Genomic DNA, 20,585 nt, shown 5'->3' on the forward strand with positions numbered 1-20,585 from the left:
TGTTCCACCACAGAAACTCTTAAGGATCATTTATTAGGTTGTGTGGCCCTATATAATCTGCACCAGGAGCAGGTATACCCCCATTAAGAAAAACACATTTAAGTATTACATCAATCTTAGATGCAAATGTCCAAATGTTATAGCAATATAAATCATTATCATGATTATGCTGCTTCCTCAAAAACCTGTTTTGACAGGAGCAGGCTACACTCCTACATCCAGACTGGTGAGGTAGGTGGAGAGGACAAATATCTGAGGCCCACAGCCTAATGGGAGAGAACAGGCCAGCCCTGACCATGATCACAACAGCTCATGGCTATAGAAGCCTGTGGTACAGCAGAGTAATACAGATAAGGAAACATACTCACTGTTACCACAAAAAACTGAAGAACTGGGGTGGCAGTCAGTTCAGGGATTTTTGCTTCCTGGTTCCACATGACTGCCCTGACCTGAACCTCCACTCCTGAACATCATATTCTATTTCCTTCTTAAACTCCAGGAGGTTGATACTACTCAGAAGACATTCTGATATCAAACCTAGCTTAGCCGATCAGTGTGAAATGCATTTGTCCCCTCCTTTTACCCCACCAGTGAGTACAATCTCTGCCTTTCGTGATTCTAGGAAGCTTCTTCTCATGAAGAACATGACAACCAAGGCAAGGGAAGAGGCCTTGAATTAGGGAAAATTCAAACCTAGTCATGAAGGGAGAACCACAGAATATGAGGAAATTAAGGCAAAGGGGGTGTTTAAAACTGAGTGCATAAAAAAATGAGAGTGACTTTATTTTATAGGTGAAAACTGAGGTCCAGAAGTGAAATGATTTTGCCTTTTTCAAAGGTAAAGGAATTTAGATGAAATACAGGTTTCCTGTCCCCTTGTGTAGTGCCTTTGTCACTATATCAAAATGTAAAATGTCAAAGCTATGTAAGTGGGTTTGGGGGGAGAGAAAATGAGAAAATACAGTTCAGAGTTTCCTCTGAGATCCCTTAAGGGTAACTCTCAAATACATCATGTCTCCTTTACCTTTGCTAATGTGTCCACTACGACCACAAGCGGCTGCTTGGCAGGATACTTGGCCATGTCCCATTCAAATCGGGTCACAAAAGAAGTTAAGTCAACTGAAAAGACATCAATATAATCAGTTTAGCAACAACAAAAGAAAATTCAGCCTTTTGATATGTGCAACACAGAGAAATGAAAAACTACTACCAATCAGTATGATGATCATAAAATAACACACACAATCTTCTATAGTGCTTTATAGGTTTACAAAGCAAATTTTTCCCAACAGCCATGAAATGAAAGTAGTATGAATATTATATCCATTTTATCTATGATTAAATCAAGGCCCAGAATGGTTAAAAAAAAAAAAAAAAAAAGCTTCTCCTTTAAGGGATCTTTGTCATTTGAATTCATGCATATACTCATAGCTTGTTAAATGTGGAAGGGAACTTGGAGAGACCTAACATGATAAAGTGATTTATCCAAAGTCACTCTGAGTCAGGATTTAAGCCCAGGTTTCCTGACTTAAGGCTCAGTAATCTTTCCAATACCTCAGGTACTTGTACTACTGTTGCAGCTAATGAAAAACTTTAAGTTATTTAGATTGAACGACTTTGAGAAAGCATACATGCAACATGGAGGACTAAATACCTCGGATCAATAAAATTAATGTTTTATCTGTCATTTGAAAGCAATCTACCTATGGATGACATAATCAAAATGAGTTAACATACTCAAAGCACTTTGTAAATATTAAAATCCTATAAAAAGTCCCATGTTCATTATGTCAAATCAGCTGAAAAAACTTCATCACAGAAATACAATTTTTGGTCAAGAGTGATTTGCAGAAAATTGTCATCTTTAAGCTCACATTTCTATAGCACTTTATATTCAAATTAATTTTCTCAAGATGACCCAGAGAGGTAGGTGGTACTAATTATAACTACCTTACAGATGAGGAAACCTATTTCAGAATAATTAAACAACTTGGGATCATAGTCTCAAAGGAATTACCACTGAAAAGGATTATCTTAAAGGTTATCTAGTCCTACCTTCTCACTTTACAGATGAGTAAAATAAGAGGAGAGGTGAAGTAAATTGCTCAAGAGGAGAGCTTATATATTAGCAGAGGCAAGATGTGAGCCAAGATCATCTGATTCCATAAATCTGGTACTTTCACCTCAGTCTCACACCCAAGTCCTCAGAGACAACAGCAGACAAATCTAAGATTCCTTCTAGGTTTCTTTCATTAATTCTAGTACTCTCTCACAATAGGTCTCAATAAAGGACTATTATACAGTTTGGGATCTCCAAAATGGCACACTTTCATCCATCTTTTGTCAAAGCTTACGGATTTTTTCAAGGCACATTAAACGCTTCACCTCTTTCTCTGATTTTTCAGAAATGTTGTCATTTACCTCACACCAAATCTTAGGCTCCAGGTTCTCACAGAAAGTCTTTTGTTCTACACTTTGGAATGTATTTCTTTGTTCCCATGTAATCCCTGCTATTAAGTCTTATCTGTAACCTCCACAACACTGAGTACAGGCCTTACATGTATTGGAAACTTAAAAAAATAATTGTCTAATGAATTAAGAAATGTTTCTTGAAATAATGAACAAATAGGATTTAGAGATAATTTTTCCCAAGCTCTTATTTTTTCATAGAATCAGGAAGTGTCAGAGATGAAAGAGACTTCAAAGTTCATTAGTCCAACTTATACCAGGAAAAAATCTTTTCTATACCATCCCCAAAGGGGAAAAAAACCCAGCTTTTGCTTGAGACCATTTAATGTAGAAATGCCATTTCTAAAACCAGTTCATTCTACTTTGTGATGGATTTTAGGAATTATTATTGCTGTTACAATTACTCAATACTCCAGGTGTCAATTACTGTAGTAAACTAGTGTTTGATAAATCCAAAGGCTCCAGCTTCTGGGATAACAACTCACTATTTAATAAAAATTACTGGGAAAACTGAAAAATAGTATGGCAGAAACTAGGCATTGACCAACATCTAATACCTAACACTCTATATGAAGATAAAGTCGAAATGGGTAAATGATTTAGACATAAAAGGTGATATTATAAACAAAATAGGAGAATAAGGGATAGTTTACCTCTCACATTTGTGGAGAAGGAAGGAATTTATGGCCAAAGAAAAACTAAAGAACATTATAAAATGCAAAGTGAATAATTTTGATTATATTTAATTAAAAATACATTTGTACAAACAAAACCAATGAAGCTAAGATTAGAAGGGAAGCAGAAAACTGGAAAAAAAAATTTTTACACCCAAGAGTTCTGATAAAGGCCTCATTTTTAAAATATATAGAGAACCAACTCAAATTTATAAGAATACAGGCCATTCTCCAATTGGTAAATGGTCAAAGGTATGAACAGACAATGTTCAGATGGAGAAATTAGATTCTAATCATATAAAAATGTCTAAATCACTATTAATTAGATAAATGCAAATTAAACCACTGTGAGATATCACCACACACCTCTCAGATTGGCTAAGATGACAATGTTGAATAAAGATAATGTTGGAGGGGATATGGGAAAACTTGAGACACGAATACATATTGTTGGTGGAGTTGTGAACTGCTCCAATCATTCTGGAGAGCAATTTGCCCAAAAGGACATCAAACTATGTATATCCTTTGATCCAGCAGTATCTCTACTAGGTTTGTATCCCAAAGAGATCATGCAAAAGGGAAAAGGACCCACATGTGCAAAAATGTTTGTAGCAGCCTTTTTTATAGTGGCAAGGAACTTAAACTGAGTGGATGCTTATCAGCTGGAGAATGACTGAATAAGTTATGAGGACTTTTTACTCTTATCGCCACTATCAGATGAGAAAATTCTGTAAGTAGTCAAGGACAACTGCCTTAAGAAAAGAAGGTCAGCTCAGATGCTTAACATTTACTAGCTATTTTGACCTTAAGCAAGTCACTTAACTTTTTTTTTTTTTTTTTTTACCTCACACCAAAATAAAAAAGAAAGAAAAGGAAAAGAGAGTTGGATTTGGAGTTTCATAGCTTATGTGACTTTGGACAAGTCATTTCAGGAACTTGTGGCTACAACGTTCTCACGTGGCAAATGAAGGGACTGAATTGTATAATATCTAAATTAATTAATCAGTAAGTATTAAGTGCCTCTTCAGAAGCAGTAGTAAGTACTAGAAATACCAAGACAAAACAGAGATCACCTCAGTCCTTGAGAGGGAAATAAAAACGAATACATAGAAGTGTACAGATAATATATACTATATAAGATAATGGAGCAGAGATATAAAGGCACTAAGAGCCAGAGGGCCCTTCCAACTCTAAAGTCTCTAATCCCATCTCTTTAGTCTTATACAACTTTTCCCCTTTCCATTGACAAAGCAAAAGCTCTTGCCAATTGTCCTCACTGATAGTGTTTGCCTTGAATCCCTGCCTAGTTGAGAAGGAAGAGGTGGTGAAGGATGAATGTTTTGCAGTTCTCTGTATTAGTTCAAAAGCATATTGGCAGAGACTTAAAATCAACCAACTCTGTAATCATATCACAGGAGTACTTGTATTTATGTCACATCCAAGGAACCATAAATAAGATGATGACTTAAGGATCACTTATTTACTTGGCTCTAACAAGTGTTTACCCTTTCCCTGCCCCATATATATCCTAAAGCTTGGGTTAGACACCTGCTTTTTCAAACAGTGTGGACCAGTTCTTCCTGCAACCTAATATATGCATATTTGTCCAAGCGTGACTATAAAATCGAAATGAATGCTAATGCCTACAAGACTAAGCCAAAATAAAAAAAGTCAGCAAATAATGAAATAGGGTCTAGGTGATTTTAATACCAAGACAAATTATATGGTTGTATAATGCAAGATGTTCTACACTGATTGAGTATTGTCTTTTTTTTCAATCCCATTTATTCAGTTCCAGACCACCTAGAATCCATACGTGACATCAAGGATGCCCTTTCCCTCTTTGTGGTGAAATAGAGACCCTACCATCTGCCCTGCCTTTCTAAGCGACTTCAGATGTTACTATCATCCTCTAGATGATCTGGGTCATTGTTATAAATTTTAATTGTTACACTATTTTATCATGCTTAGATACTATGAAGCTGCTCAAGAACAGTTTGCCCTTATACTAAATGACCCCAGAGCTCTATACTTTCTGAGTTCTGTCATCTAATTCTCACACTTTCTCTTGAATCTTTTGTGATCAGGTGATCTGTTCTATCTCAAGCAACCCTTCCTCCTTCCTTTTCAGTTTATAATTCATAATCTCTTCTGGGGTCCAAAACCAGACTGGGAGCATGATCCAGGGGAAAGAGTAACATCTGAAGGGAATTCTAGTTCAAATCCTGCCTCTGAGAATTAAAAATTCTAGGGAGTAGAATTATTCAGAAGTATCTCAGTGGATCGTGGCTTAATTAAATACTGAATGAAATCAATGATGAATTATTTCAAAATAAATAGTATCCATATTAGGTGTGCTGTTGGCATGAGGAAGAGAGTCTGTAAAAGCTTTCACTTGACTCAGTTACCATTTCAAAGTTATTATCATATTTAAGAGTTCTCAATTCTCAATGTTAAAATATTAGAAATTAATTGTAATAAGAACTTGATATTAAAAACCATTAAAAGAGGCCACAGTTTCCTTTTCTGAAGAATTTTATTCCCAGTCTTGATTTATTTTAAAAGATATTTTTATGCTATAAAACTAGAAGGGATTTGAGGTCAATTCACCCCCAAACTACCACTAAAAACACACACACCTCCATCCATACCCTCCCAATTTTCAGACAAAGAGACTGAATTCAAAGGAAGTGAAATAAATAGAAAGGAGTCTTCTTTCAAGCTCAGGTCAGATCACTCCTTGTTATAACAATAAGGGGATTATTTTTCCATGTACTACTAGCCAGGATGACTCTTAGGTTCCTTACAAAACCAACTTTGAAATTGATTCTCATAACAATCTTAAAAGGTATAGTTGTTATAATTATCACCATTTTAAAGAGGAAGAAACTGAGTTTCAGAGTGATTAAGTGACTTTCAATGGACATAGCTATTATGTGAGATACAATTCAAACTCTGGGCTTCCTGACCAGGTTCAGTCTTCTATCCCCTATACTATCTCTGGGGCTCCTTCTACCCAGACTGTCTTCAGGGTAAACGGAATAGGCCTTCAAGGTTTTTGACTACCAATAATATAATTTCTTTTAAGATGCACAACAAATTTGGTAAAATTCAATCACTTAAGAAGCAAATACTAAGCACTTAACTCCGTGCCAGGAACTGCACTGGAGGTACAAATACAGTAAATAAAACAACTCCCACTTATGAAAAGTTACTATAATGACAGTTGAAAGACTTTTCTGAGACCTTTCCCCTTAAAGCAAGATTTATCCTAAGACAAAAAATGTTGGGTGTTACTTGCACCAGACATCTCAGATTATTGGTGGGTTTGAATGTTTACACATGTAAGAAAAGCTAATTCAATACAAAAGGTAATGAAAGTCTTCAGATTTGGTTTGCCAATCTAACAAAAAGGAATGAATCAATAACTTCTTTTAGGATCTGTTAGCAGGGCAACCGTGTGAGACAGATGGGGTATTTTAAAACCTCTTTTAAAAACTCTAAATGGTGCCATAGATAGTGTTGGATATGGATCCAAAAAGACTTCTTGCTTCAGACTTTAGCTCTTTCTCCCTGAAAAAGTACTTAAACTCCACCTCACCTTTTTTACCTGTAAAATGGGGATAATAAAAGTACCTACTTCCCAAAGTTATTGTAATGAAATAATATATGTATAAAGCACTTTGGAAATCTTAAAGTTAATACTTTATAATATAAAGTACTTTATAATACTTTATAATATAAAGGCTAGTTAGACCTATCTTTCTTTATGAGCATTTGATTGTCTTATCCAAACTGGTTTTGCCCTAGGCTTAGCCCAAGACTTGGGAGACAATAAGTGCTTAATAAATGTTTCAACTCAAATGTGACTTCCTACAGGAAGCTTTGAATCTCCTCTTATCTCATCCACTTTGTTTGCCCCTCTCAAATGCAATTGTCATGAACAGTGTATTATGGTCATTTATACATTATCTTATCCCTCCACTAAATTGTAAGTTTAAGCCCAACAAGGGCATGTATCTAAAGTACACATCTCAGGCAACTCTCAACCTAATATTCTGTACCCAGAAATGACTTCATAAATGTTTATTGAACTGAATTGAAAATAGGATTGAACTCACAGTAATGATTACATCTTTAAAGCCAATCAGCCTACCTGGGTGATGACTGACCTGCTTGGAGGAAAACCAAAGTCTCCTTCTCCCTCATCAAAACCAGATCTAGCATAACACAAAGGCCCCAAGGTAAAAACCAGAGGTTTTAAAAAAAGTAAACGATGTAAGGACCTGTCAGAGCACCCTTAAAACAAACTAAAGCAGTTAATTTCTTATGCATGATTTTCCCACAGACATGTCTGAAACAGACAGCAGGAGAGTAATGCACTGTGACCATCAGGAAAAAAAAAAACAAGGGAAAAACAATCTTGTTTCTGAGCACAGCAATGTATATAGGAAGTCATATAATGGCTCACAAAAAGAAGCAGTATCCTGTAGGGAAGAGAGAGCTTGATTTAGGGTCAGAAGACATGGATATTTACAGTGTGGTCCTGTGTGAGTTAACTTTTTTACCTCTAGAAGCTTCAGTCCCTTTATCTATAAAATAGAATTAATAATACTTGCATAATTAAAATACTAAACAGCTAACACTTACTTAGAGGTTGTGAGGTAATGCAGTAGATAAAAGAAAAGAGTAAGAAATTCAAATCCAACCTCAACAAATCACTACTTGTATGTCCTTGGACAGATCAGTTAATCTGTTTGCTTCAATTTCCTCAAATTACAAAACTACAAACTACAAAAAGGGGAAAACCATAGCATCTACCTGATCAAATAATACTTATACTTATAAAGCACTTAAGCATAGCACCTGACACATTGTAAGTGCTATATCATGCTAGCTAACTATAGTTATCATAGCATCATTTTTATTATCAGACTGTACATCAGTTTTCTGAATAACAGCCTAGTCCCCTCAGCAAGTTGCCCACCTGGTGATGATTTAGTTAACCATTATAACTTTTAAAAGCTTGTCCACCCAGTAGAAATGCTCTGATCTGAGTCAATGAAGAAAGTAGCTATACAGAGATACATCTTAGGTATTAACACTTACAAAAGTAATGCTCACCCATTATCCTTGCATGGAATAAATGAGATAAAACACAAAGCTCTTCGTAAGTCTTAAAGCATTATGCAAATGTTAACAATAAGGCTCCTAGAGAATTTCTCATTTCTACATGACATATAGATTAGTTATTAGACAAATAAAAACACAGGAAATAAGACAAAAGTCTAAAACTGCAGCCATCTGAGTCATATGGATATCGTGACTGAGTTATGAGGTGATTACTTGAGAAAATCCATCATAACCCGATCACTGTACCCCTACAACCAGACCAAGATTCCTCCCTCTGGGTAGCATGCACACATCACACGGACCATGAGAACAGCAAATCATGCTCAACCTACTTTTGAGGTATTTCATTTTTTCCTTCAACCCTGAAACATAGGAAGGTGAATTATTATGAGTTAAATGAAGGCACTAGAGTAGGGCTCAAATCCAGGGGCACAAGGATTTCAAAGTCTCATTCTGAAACAAGAGAGCCAAGACTCAGGCATTTTTGTTTCAAATATACAAATGTGTACACACACGTGCGCACACACACACACACACACACTTGTATATACATGCAATAGTTTAATGCATTAGTCCTTGGAGATTTGATGAGGGAGGACAGTCTCCTCCACTGACACAGATTACAATTTGATACATAATCATCTTAGAGATGATGTGGCTAAAAAAACCAATCCTTTAATGAACTTGGTAATAAATTCTAATCTCTCTTTTAACATACATTAGACAACAGATCCACAGTCAATCTTTAGACTTATACTCTAAAATCTTTGCAACCTGGGAGGCTTTGCCAAAGTTTAAATGCTACCAGCATAGTCTTGGGAAGCCTACTGCTACCTCCAAGCCCTAATATGATGAGATCATCTCTGAACCTTCAGATCTTTTAAAAAATCATTTCTAATATATTTTTTAAAAATCATTAGCTTGAGAAACTGTCTGAACATAGAAAAAGGCTTTTAATTTCTAAAATAATTCTGTCCTGCAAGGAGCAAGACATTTTCAAGCTGTTTAGAATATGCATTTTTATATTCTAACAGGTAAATTCTGAGCAATCAGATGTCATGCCTGAGGTAGGTAGGGTCTCCAATACTGAGTAAATTAAGTTTTACTTGGAGGCTGGATCTGCCAAAGATATCTACAAGCCCTTCCTTGGTCCCCATCTGCCAAAACACAATGGGATTGTGCATGTTACCCACCTCCATTGGCCAACAGGTTCTCATAAACTTTGCCTTTTGTGTCTTCCATAACTTCTACTACACACTGAGCCATCTTCTTTATAAGGCTTTAAAGAAAGTAAAAGAAAAACATAATTAGTAGCAGAAAAACATCCTAGGAAAGGATATAGACATACCAGGCAATGAGAAACTTATCATGAAGAGGGTAACAACATATTATAACAAAAGGTACTGGATTTTATATTATAACAGACTGAGATTCACATCCTACTACCAATATGTACTAGTTTTGTGATCAGGAGTAAGACATTTCAACTTCCTGGTCCTCAGTTTCTTCACTTGAAAACAGGGTGGAAATCACAGAATTGTAGCAAGGAATGTAAAGTGTCGTTCAGGACTTAAAAGTGCTGTCTAAATGACATTATGATAATGATGACGACTACCAGAATGATAATGTTGGAAGACAATTTCTCAATAGAAAAATCACTGGGGGGGGCGGGGGGGAGAGGGGGGGGGAACAGTGATTTTCTGAAATCAGGAGGACCTCAGACACTTAACACTTCCTAGCTATGTGACCCTAGGCAAGTCACTTAACCTCAATTGCCTCAGCATAAAAAAAAAAAAAGAAAGAAAGAAAAGAAAAGAAAATCATTGGGGGACAGCTAGGTGTGCAATGGATAGAGCACCAGCCCTGAAGTCAGAAGGACCCGGGTTCAAATCTGATCTCTAACATTTAACACTTCTTAGCTGTGTGACCCTGGGCAAATCACTTAATCTCAATTGCCTCAGCAAAAAAAAGAAAGAAACAAAGAAAAAAAGAAAGAAAAGAAAAGAAAAAAATTCACTGGACAAACTAGGATCAAGTATTATCAGAGCATATCAATGATCTGACTATCTGATTTACATTCCCTGTTTGTTTGTATTCTGGGCTCTGAGGGAGAACAGAGGAAGGCCATTTATCTCTAAGTGAAGCACATGACCTTCTCTACTCACCAGGCTTCTAGTAAGGAAAAAGTGAATAGCCTACTACACTCAGAGGGAGGGAAAATTGTTACAGTTACCATTAGCACCTTTTATTTGACTCTTTTGACATAAAAAGAAAAGCTTTTTTTTTCTACTTGTGGCAGGAGAAAGGAAAGAGGCACCAGGTGGTATAATGGATAGAGCACCAGGCCTGGAAATAGATTTGAATTCAAATTTGGCTTCAGACACTTATTAGCTGAGTGACTTTGGTAACTTGATTTCTTCAACCATAAATGAAGCTCAAAGAGCACCTATCTCACAAAGTTTCTGTGAGGGTCAAATTTGAGATTTCTTTTTTTAAAGTCTTACTCCTGACATGTAATAGCTGTGAGAAAAATCACTTAAACTTTCTAAGCCTGAGTTTTTTCATATATAAAATGAGAGGTATAACCAGCAAAGTTATTATTAATTTATGACACTTACAAAGCAACTGTAATATATAATTTCTTTAAGCCTCAGACCCCAGTAAACAAATACTACATTTCTGTAACAGAAATAACAACTATCAGAAATGGAATTCTTACTAGATTTTCCAAGCAAAGTCTTCTTGCAAATTTTAGAACACTGTGTTAAGGTTGCTAATAACTTTTATTATATAATGCTTTAAAAGTGGCAAAGGTAGCCACACCATGTCAAAATAGCCAAGGGAAGACTCCAGGCAATTTGGATGGCCCCCTGTGATAGGATTATAGGAAGACAGGATAATAGTAATCCAGGATGAGAAATCATAGATGAATTGCTGTCTTCACACTGGAGAATATAACCATATAGCATTTGTCACCATATAGAATGTAGAGATTCAGGTAGAAATTCAGGATGCTATAACATGATGTTGGACAGAGGTCTTTTAATCTGTTTATCATCAGGATTATTAATTTGGCATGGATTGGAGGTTTCTGACTTCATTAGAGTTATTAGTGCCTGTTTTCAGTCTTAATTTCAATAGGTCATTCCCATTAGATTCAATAAAAATTTACTAAATGCCTACTGTTGGTCTTCCCAACCTATTTCTCTCACTACCTGTTTATTAGACATTTCAAGCTAGATATATTCTATAGACATTTCTAAAACATAACTATGTTGAGAATTGAAGAGAGACACAAAGAAAGATAAGAAAGATACAAAAAACTAAGAGAGACACCATACCTATATGAAATCCTACATTTGAATTTGTGTTTTGAAACTTAATCACTAAAACTGAACCTCAAGTTTCTTCCCATGTAAGATGAAGACTATAATTAATATGCTATCTACTTCAATGGGAAAAGAGGGGAAGAGGGAGTTTTCTGCATTTAGGATCTATATAACTTTGTGTTTTGCAGTTTGTGCTTTGCACTCCTCTACTGATACCTTGTCTATTGGGAGTTGTCCTTTTTTGTAAGATTGTAATAAATCCTTTTTTTGCTTTTTATCTTGAGAGTCTATGATTTTAATTTGGGTGAGGGTCATTGTCCCAGTTTCTACCTCCCAAGACTGTTATGAGGATTACATGAGATTATTTATAACATTTCTAAGTATTTAGTACAGTGCCCAGAACATTTTAGGTGTTAAAAACCATTTCTTCCTCCCTACATTCCTTCTTTCACCCTCCCCCCTTCCTATTAATATCTCTAATAAGTGACATAGCCTAAATATAGATCCTCCATTTCCAAATCCAGCACTCTTTCCATTGCACCAAACTGTAGTTCTCTACTGACATCTTCGTAATCAAACATTCACTTTTCATACCTTAGTGTTTTGTAAACCTTAAACACTATGGAAATAAATTATTACATATGGAAATGAAAGAGTAAATACTTGTTAAAGTCAAATGTACTGTTTCTCTAAAGCAGTCATAAATAACACATCAAGCAGTGTGCCACAGCAGAGGTTGTAAAGTCAGAAGACCTGAGTTTTTATCCTGACTTCTAATAACTTATGTTGTGTAATCTCTAGGAAATTCTCTTGCTTTCTCTGGGCCACAGATTTCTTATCTGTAAAATGAAAGGTCTGGATTAAATGCTACTCTCTCTAAGAAATATTTCTACTTCTAAATCCTATAAACTATTCATTATGGGGTTTCATTAGGTCAATCAATCAAGCCAGGCAGTCAACAAACACTTAACATTATAGAGAATAGAGATCACAACACTGAGAAATCAGGAAGAGGAGAAGGTGGGGGGGCCGGAAGAAGAGATAATGAGTTTATTTTAAATTTGTTGAGTTTAAGAGGCCTATGGGACATCCAGTTTGAGATGTCTAATAAGCAGTAGAAGATAAATGATTGCATTAGGTCAGGAAAAAGATTAGAACTAGTTAAGTAAATCTGTCTAAGCAGTTTAGAGATGATAATTAGGATGAAGCATAGAGCAGGTATTCACCTCAGAGGTTTGCTGCAAGGTCTTCTAATACACCTCTCCCCCTGCCTTCGACCTCCAGCAATTTCCTAAACTTCAGAGGCCAGGAATTCTAACTAAAGAGATCATTCTTTGTGATTAAAGGAGCCCAGGGGGGCTCAGTTAAAAATGCAAAGATGTGACTAGGGCAAGGCCCAGGTATCACATTAGGAAAATTAAGGCCCTCAGGGAGAGTAGGACAAGTAGAGATTTAAAAATAATAACAATAAATGAAATTTTTTTTTCTTTCAAAAATTTTTTTTCCTTCTAGATCCAATTTTTCTTGTGCAGCAAGATAATTACATAAACATGTATACATATATTGGATCTAACATATATTTTAACATATTTAACATGTATTAGATTATCTGTCATCTAGGGGAGGAGGGAAAGGAAAGGAGGGGAAAATTTGGAACAGGTTTTGCAAGGGTCAATGTTGAAAAATTACCCATGCGTGTTTTGTAAATAAAAAGCTTTAATAAATAAATAGGTAGGCTGATAGATACCAACTGAGGTATCACAAGGCAAGGTAGAATACAAAGGAAGGTGCAAATAGAGTACATTTAAAACTCCCCTTTAGAAGGGGTCTTCAAAAATGGTCATTTGAGACCATCTCCTTCCTAATTCATACTCAAGACCAGAAAGCCCAAGAAATAACAAGGGATAGGGTTCTCAAGACAGAATTTCTCTTTCTGGAACAAAGAGAAAGCTACAAACCTAATCCCATAGTTGGAAGAGATTTCCAAGGTTAAATGACTTTTTATGAACAAATGAAAATTGAGGTAGGAAAAGCTAGAACAACAGGCACAGTAAAAGCAGCCCTAACACAAAACACAATTCAAATAGTCACGTTGAATCTTGGTACTAAAAAAAAAAAAAAAGATTAAATACACCGCCATAATCTTACTAGAGATGAAACTTCCTACAGATATATATTCCAATATGCCATGCCAGAAGGTCATTATGTTTGTTGGTTTTAATTGTTTTTCTTGGTTAGAAGGAATGGTAGAGAGAGGATTGTGACATAAGATATCCAGAAATGACTACCTATATAAACAAAAGCCATCAATAAAGTTTTTAAGATATATGCTTTTTAAAAGACAAATTATAAATCTTTTTCAATTTATACCTTTAGGTACAGTTGTATTTTATTTAGTGTTTGTTACTGGAGGGAAAGAAATGGCTTTTCTTTTGTACTTGTAAAGTTATCCTAGTGCTTTTTCTGACATCTGGCACATGGCAAGCCTTAATAAATCCTTGTGACTGGAGACCTTAGAGATTTTTACAGCCAGTTTCTTTATCCCTATAGCAGGATAGACAGAGCAAGCCTCTAACAAACTAGATAATCAGCTGCCTTTGCTAGATTTTCAGGTAAGCTAGACAAAAACCGAGTAAGGGAAGATGGTTTGAATATTCCAAAAAACAAAACAAAACAAAACAAAACAAAAAAAACGGAAGGTTCCATGTTCCTTCCTTTTCAGTACAGTCAAGTCAGAAGTGAGATAGTTTGGCCCAAAGGTATAAAAAGCACCAAACAGGGGAGTCTGTTCTGATCCAGGCCCATCCAATGATTCAAGGATCCCCTGGGCAAGACACCCAACTTCTTTGTTTCACTATTTCCTCCTGAGCCAATAGGGATAATGGAACTAATCTACCCTGGAGCAAAGCAGCAGGAATAGGAAGGTGTGGTTACAAAGAAAGGAGGCTGAACTTTTTCTTAAAAGACTATAATGGAAAACCCTAGAATGAAAATAAATGGGTTCAAAATATTCTTTAATTAACCTTCTTGCTATTCGTAATTTTATTAGAATTAACAAATATGAACATTTCCCTATACAAATAACAGAAAAAGGACTAATTATGGAATCTGAATCATCATTATTTACAACTTTTAAAAAAAGAAGCATATTTCTAATTTCTTATTTCAAATTCAAGCTCTGCAACTTGTTAGCCCTGTGGCTGTGGGCGGATCACCTTTTCTGTAATATGAAGTTACTTCCTTAGTAAAATGAAGAGTTTGGAAAATAGGGTCCCTTCCAAAAGAATGTATTTTTATTCAAGAATTGTTAAATCATCTATTTCAATTCACTATTTTTAGAGGGATAAACTGAGGTCCAGAGTAAATTACTCAAAGTTACAAAAGTCAGAAGCATCTGATTTAAAGCTTCAAACTCAAGATTACTTATGAATCCAAGGTTTTCTCCACTATACAGTATGGTATGATCCAATTCAGTCATCCACTTTATTTGACAAATCTGAATAGCTTTTGATTATTTCTAAAAACTTACCCAGGGGCAGCTAAGATGCATAAGATAAAGTAAATAGAGGACCAAGCCTGGAATAAGGAGAACCTGAGTTCAAATCCAACCTCAGCTGTGTAACTCTGGACAGGTTACTTCCCCCTATTTGCCTCAGTTTCCTCATTAGTAAAATAAGCCTAAGAAGAAAAGAACAAACCACTCTAATATCTTTGCAAAGAAAATCCCAAATGGGATCATGAAGAGTCAAACATGCCTGAAAAGGACTCAACAAGAAAAAATGCTGACTGACCAAATAGAGGAACTTATATCTAGTTCAGGATTAGGAGGATGATAATAAATAATAACATTTCTAAAGTTTGTGAAAGACTACAAAACTTTCCTCACAACAACTTTGGAAGCAGGTAATCCAGGTATTATCCCCATCTTACAGATGAAGAAATAAAGGTTTCCTGGAAATTCAATAACTAGCCTAAGGTCACATAGCTGGTTAAGCATCAAAGCCCTCATATCCTGACTCCTTCCCAGGACAGTGTTCTTTTCCTGACATCATGCCACCAACAATGATACTTAAAAATAGCTACAGCCAGAGATGTTTAACTAAGTTGATAAGAGAGCAGAATCATAAAGCCTACCTGGGCGTTAAATATTTCTTTGAAAAGTCTACAGAAAAACTATTGAATATACACCTCAAAGTAATAAAAAATAGAAAACCCCCATATATACCAAATGAATCAAATATGTATTTTTTTTTTTTTTAGTGGTAGGTAAAAAAAGGGGAAAAGAGGAACAAAGTGAACAAGTCTTCCGATTTTTTAAAAGAATAAACAAACTATGGTATATGAATGGAATGGAATATTATTGCATTGTAAGACACAACAAATATAAGGATATGGGGGGGGGGGGCGGGCGAAGAGAGGGAATACACAGAAAGACCTATTCAAACCAGAAGAATTATATAATTATTAGGATGTCATTGTGAAAATAACAAAGTGAAGACAACTAATGATTAATTTTTGGGTTTTGGTTATTGTTATTTTTTTCAGGATACTTAGGACAATAATTGATCCCAGGCCATTCTTTGTCATAGTTTTGGTTTTGAGGGTTCAGAATAAATTGTAATTGTTTCTGTTCTGGGCAGAAACCCTGAGGGTCTTTCCCTCTCATTTTGATTTTTTTTTTTTTTTGAGTAGATAAACTAGGCCATATTTCACTCATTTGCCATAAGTCACTGAAAGACTGTTGCCTCAGACAAACTGAGACTTGGAAAAGACTTTAGTTTAGAAAGGTTAAGGTCCCCCACTGCATCTAGAGTCATCAAGCCATCCTGATCTAAGTCAATTCACTTCAAGTCAAACCATCATCCTCCTCATGTTATTGGTTCTCTTTGAAAACAACAATCAATAACTGCTTAAACCAAATTCTGTTCTACCGTCACCCATTTCTGCAAATTTACTTCCAGCTGGCTCTGGCCCTATATATATTATGCAATCAATTAATCAAAACATTTATTATAAACTTACTGTGTGAAAGGCACTGTGATAAATGCCAAGAACGACAAGGAAAGCAGTAATAGTCCTTCCCTCAAAAAGCTTATATCAAAAGAGCAAAGGAGATGGCTTTGAAACCAACAATAACTTGCCCAGAAAAACCGAGTATAAACTGGAATGAAAAAAGAGATAGAAGAGATTTAATGAATTGACAGGTATCCATTACAAAAAGACCAGATTCAGTGGAAAATTTAACATTTAAGATCTCGGAGAAATGTAAAGTAAATATTAAAGAGTAACTACTATATAGGGGATCAAGAAGGCCAAACTGTTTACTTCTCATTTGGGAGAATGTTATCTTTACTTTTAAGAATGTTATCATTACTTGGATAGTTTGCAAGAGCACATATAGATAGAAGATGAGGTTATAATAGAATATGATGGAATGGAATAAAACTGGGTAGGGAGAGGTAAAATGGATTATCTCTTATCTCATACAGTGGAAGCAGGTGGGAGGAGAGGGCTAGTAATATCAATACTAAATCTATATGTACCAACCAAATGCTATTGCATCTAAAAGTTGAATTACAAGTGAAAATAGATAATACTACAATAGTGGAGTGTTACCTAGTTCTGAGAGGGAAAGTGAAAGTCCTCCACTATTGTAGTACTTTCACTTTCCCTCTCAGAACTAGGTAACACTAACAAAAAAAAAATAAATAAATAAGAATTTAAGGAGGTAAATAAAATCTTAGAAAAGCTAGACGTGATATTTTTCTGAAGAGGACTGAATGGGAATAGAAAAAAATATACCTTCTTTTTCAGTGGTATATGTTATCTTTACACCATATATTGACCATATATTAGGGTAGAAAAACTTCAAAACTGGGGTGAAAATTTCTGAGTTTTTCTGATGTCAAATTTATAAGAATGTCATTCATTCCCCAGTTGAAAAATGATCAAAGGATATGTATGAAAGGACAATTTTTTGATGAAAAAGTCAAAACCATATGTACTTATAAAAATGCTCTAAGTTACTATTGATTAGAGAAATGAAAATTAAAACAACTTTTTTTTCAGATTGGCTAAAATGCTAGAAAGGAAAAGTGACAAATATTGGAACAGATATGGAAAAAATTGGGACACATTCACTATTGTGGAACTGAACTGATCCAACCATTTTGTAAAGCAATCTAAAATAATACTCAAAGTTATAAAATTGTGTACCTTTTGAACCAGTAATAGGTCTGCTTCCCAAGATGATTAAGGAAAAAGGAAAAGAACTTCTATGTTCTAAAATATTTATAGTAGTTTTCTTTGTGGTGGAAAAGAAGTAGAAATTTAAGGGATGCCTATCAATTGGGGAATAGCTAAATAAGTTTTGAGGTATATATGACCATGACAGAATACTACTGTACTATGAGAAATAATGTACTAGTTGATTTTAGGAAAATGTAGAAAGACTTACAGGAAATAATAAAGAGTGAAATGAGCAGGACCAAGAGAAAATTATACACAGTAACAGAAATATTATTCTATACTCAAATCAACTACAAGCATCTATGAAGATATTACTATCCACAGTCAGAGAAAGAACTGATAAATAGAATTGTGTGACAGTATGATAACACATATGTGTATGTACATATGTACACACACACACATTTTTGTGTCTAATGACAGCCTTCTTTAGGGCAGGATAGGGAGGGAGAAAAAAAGTGCATAACTGAAAACAAACAAACAATAACAACAACCAAAAAAAAAAAAAAACCTTAAAAGAAGTACAGAAAAACGAGGTAACTTTTTCAAAGTTTTTTTAAAAAAAGTAAATAGTTCCAGAGCAATCCCAATAGACTTTAGATAGAAAATGCCATTGGCATCCAAGAACTAAGAGATTATTTCTTATAAATTAACACATGCTATATTCACTTTTTCTGGGTTTTTTTTTCCCCCTCTCCCATGGTTTTTCCCTTTTGTTCTGATTTTTGTTTCCCAACATGATTCATAAAGAAATATGTATTAAAATTTTCTATTTTTAAAATCTTTATCCTAAATTAAACAATTTTTGCTATTGTGAAATTCAACTCAGACCATTTAGAACTTATAATGAAAGACATAAGGATTTCTACTCTCTGAAATTCTCTTTTGCCATTATTCTTCCTAAAAGATTGTAACCCTTTGAGAGTCAGGATCATGTGATTTTTCATCTTCCTATCATAATTCATAATACTCTCTACCCCCTCCCAGTTTCTAATGTTCTCCTTAGCTCCAAAATTGTCTTAAATTTGTTTTTTCTATCTTCTTATACTTGAAACTTGTCTAATAAGAGAGGTGAAAAGACAGTATGTGGACAGAGAACTTGCCTTTAAGACAGTTGGTTCCGAATCCCACCTGGGCATGCTGGCTCTGTTAACTCTGGCCAAGCCATGCAGTTTCTCAGAGCTCTAAGCAACTCTAGGAGTACAAGTTGCAGAGAAGGTATAGACCTGAATTGACACTGAAAGTTTCCCCTTGCAGGAGCTCTTTATGTCAATTCAGCCCCTATCCCCCATAGTGGGTAGCCAGGAATGCCCAAGACAACTAGATGACTCAGTGGAGAAAGCACTACGCCTGGAATCACAAAAATCTAAATTCAAATCTAGCTCCAAAAAGTTACCATCTGTGCAATCTTGGACAAGTCATTTAACCTGTTTGTCAATAGAAAAAGAAATGGTAAACCACTCAAGTATCTCTGTCATAAAAACCCCAAGATTTTGGGATATTATAATCCATGGGGTCACAAGTTGTTGAACAACAACAAAAAGGCAGAGGTGATTGACAGTGAGTGCATTTACTTGGGGGATTCTTTACAAAAGTATGGAGAAAAGAGATGGAATGGTGCATGTAAGGAACAATAAGGTGGACTGTGTGGTTAGCCCCATAAAGTATGTAAAGGAGACTAATATACAAGAGACCCAGGAAGTAGGTTGAAACTCAGTTGTGAAGGACTTTAAATGTCAAAGTAACCCATCCACTATATCTGTTCTAAATCCTTTCCAACCTCTAAGAATTTTTTCAGTCATGAATAATCCACTCATGGATAATTAAGCATTTGATTACATGGCCACACTGTGCTGGATGGGTCACTTCTATTTTACTAAATTTGGGAACTTAGATTTCTTACGTATAAAATTCTTCAATTCCTATCTAATTGTTGATGGATTTTAACAATTTATAAATGACTATCTGTGAATGTAGGCTTAACTAGATCTTATATAAATGTTTGTATTGTCCATACTTTGTTCTCCTTCATTAATTCAAGTAATGTCCTAAGAAAGCTCTCAGGACATGTGATGTTTCCACCAATTGCTAACCTGATCAAGATCACTTAAAAGGCTCAGATATTCAGAAAAAAGAGGAAAGTGCTGCTTTCTAAGACAAAAGTATTAATTCTTCAGATGGACTGTAGAACAAAAATAATTAGCAGATTCCCAACAAAACTGCTGGAGAATAAATCAAAAATAGATGAAAAGCTCGGAGAGCCAAAAATTGCCTTACAGCAACATGGAAAAACACTCAGTCTAGCCCAGTAAATAAATAATAAAAGGATATGGAAACAATACACCCTGAAAACTCTTGTACCTTTTCTACTCTCCTGACCAAAGGCAGTGCTGACAGGTTTGTGCTGCCTAGGTTACAAGAACAGCTAGTATTTATTTATCTAATAACACTTAAGCACTTTTCAGAGAATGCAGTACTTATTTTCGAAGAACTACAGAAGAGTATGAGCAGTTTCTTTGAATACTTCATCCTGTATAAGCTTTTCTACATGATTTTTATTCCCACAATGTGGGCAAGGGTGGCTGATAAGTTAACCATGCTATGACTACACATACAGATCATGCTTGTCTTACAGAAATGATGATATTTTCCTTTTCCAAGGGAAAGAGAGCTGGACTTATAGACAGGAGACTTGGGTTTGTATCCTGCTACTGCATACTAGCTGTATTAC

At 35.2% G+C, this 20,585-nt stretch overlaps 1 protein-coding gene and 1 non-coding gene across 4 annotated transcripts in view; both read right to left on the reverse strand.

The window, feature by feature from the left end:
- ATP6V1C2 (ATPase H+ transporting V1 subunit C2) overlaps positions 1-20,585 on the reverse strand; it is a 57,224-nt gene that overhangs the window by 27,267 nt on the left and 9,372 nt on the right. For all 3 annotated transcript variants that reach the window (XM_031951293.1, XM_031951294.1, XM_031951292.1), the window contains exons 4-5: positions 9,470-9,555; positions 1,025-1,119 (exon numbers count right to left, since the gene is read on the reverse strand). In XM_031951293.1, coding sequence (XP_031807153.1) covers positions 1,025-1,119; positions 9,470-9,555 — 181 coding nt within the window. The remainder of the gene's footprint in view (positions 1-1,024; positions 1,120-9,469; positions 9,556-20,585) is intronic.
- On the reverse strand, positions 8,473-8,622 carry MIR1329 (microRNA mir-1329). The gene has a single exon (NR_105680.1). It is a non-coding gene; the product is annotated as a microRNA mir-1329 (primary transcript).

Source organism: Sarcophilus harrisii, chromosome 2 (assembly GCF_902635505.1).
Source record: "Sarcophilus harrisii chromosome 2, mSarHar1.11, whole genome shotgun sequence".
Classification (NCBI taxonomy): domain Eukaryota; kingdom Metazoa; phylum Chordata; class Mammalia; order Dasyuromorphia; family Dasyuridae; genus Sarcophilus; species Sarcophilus harrisii.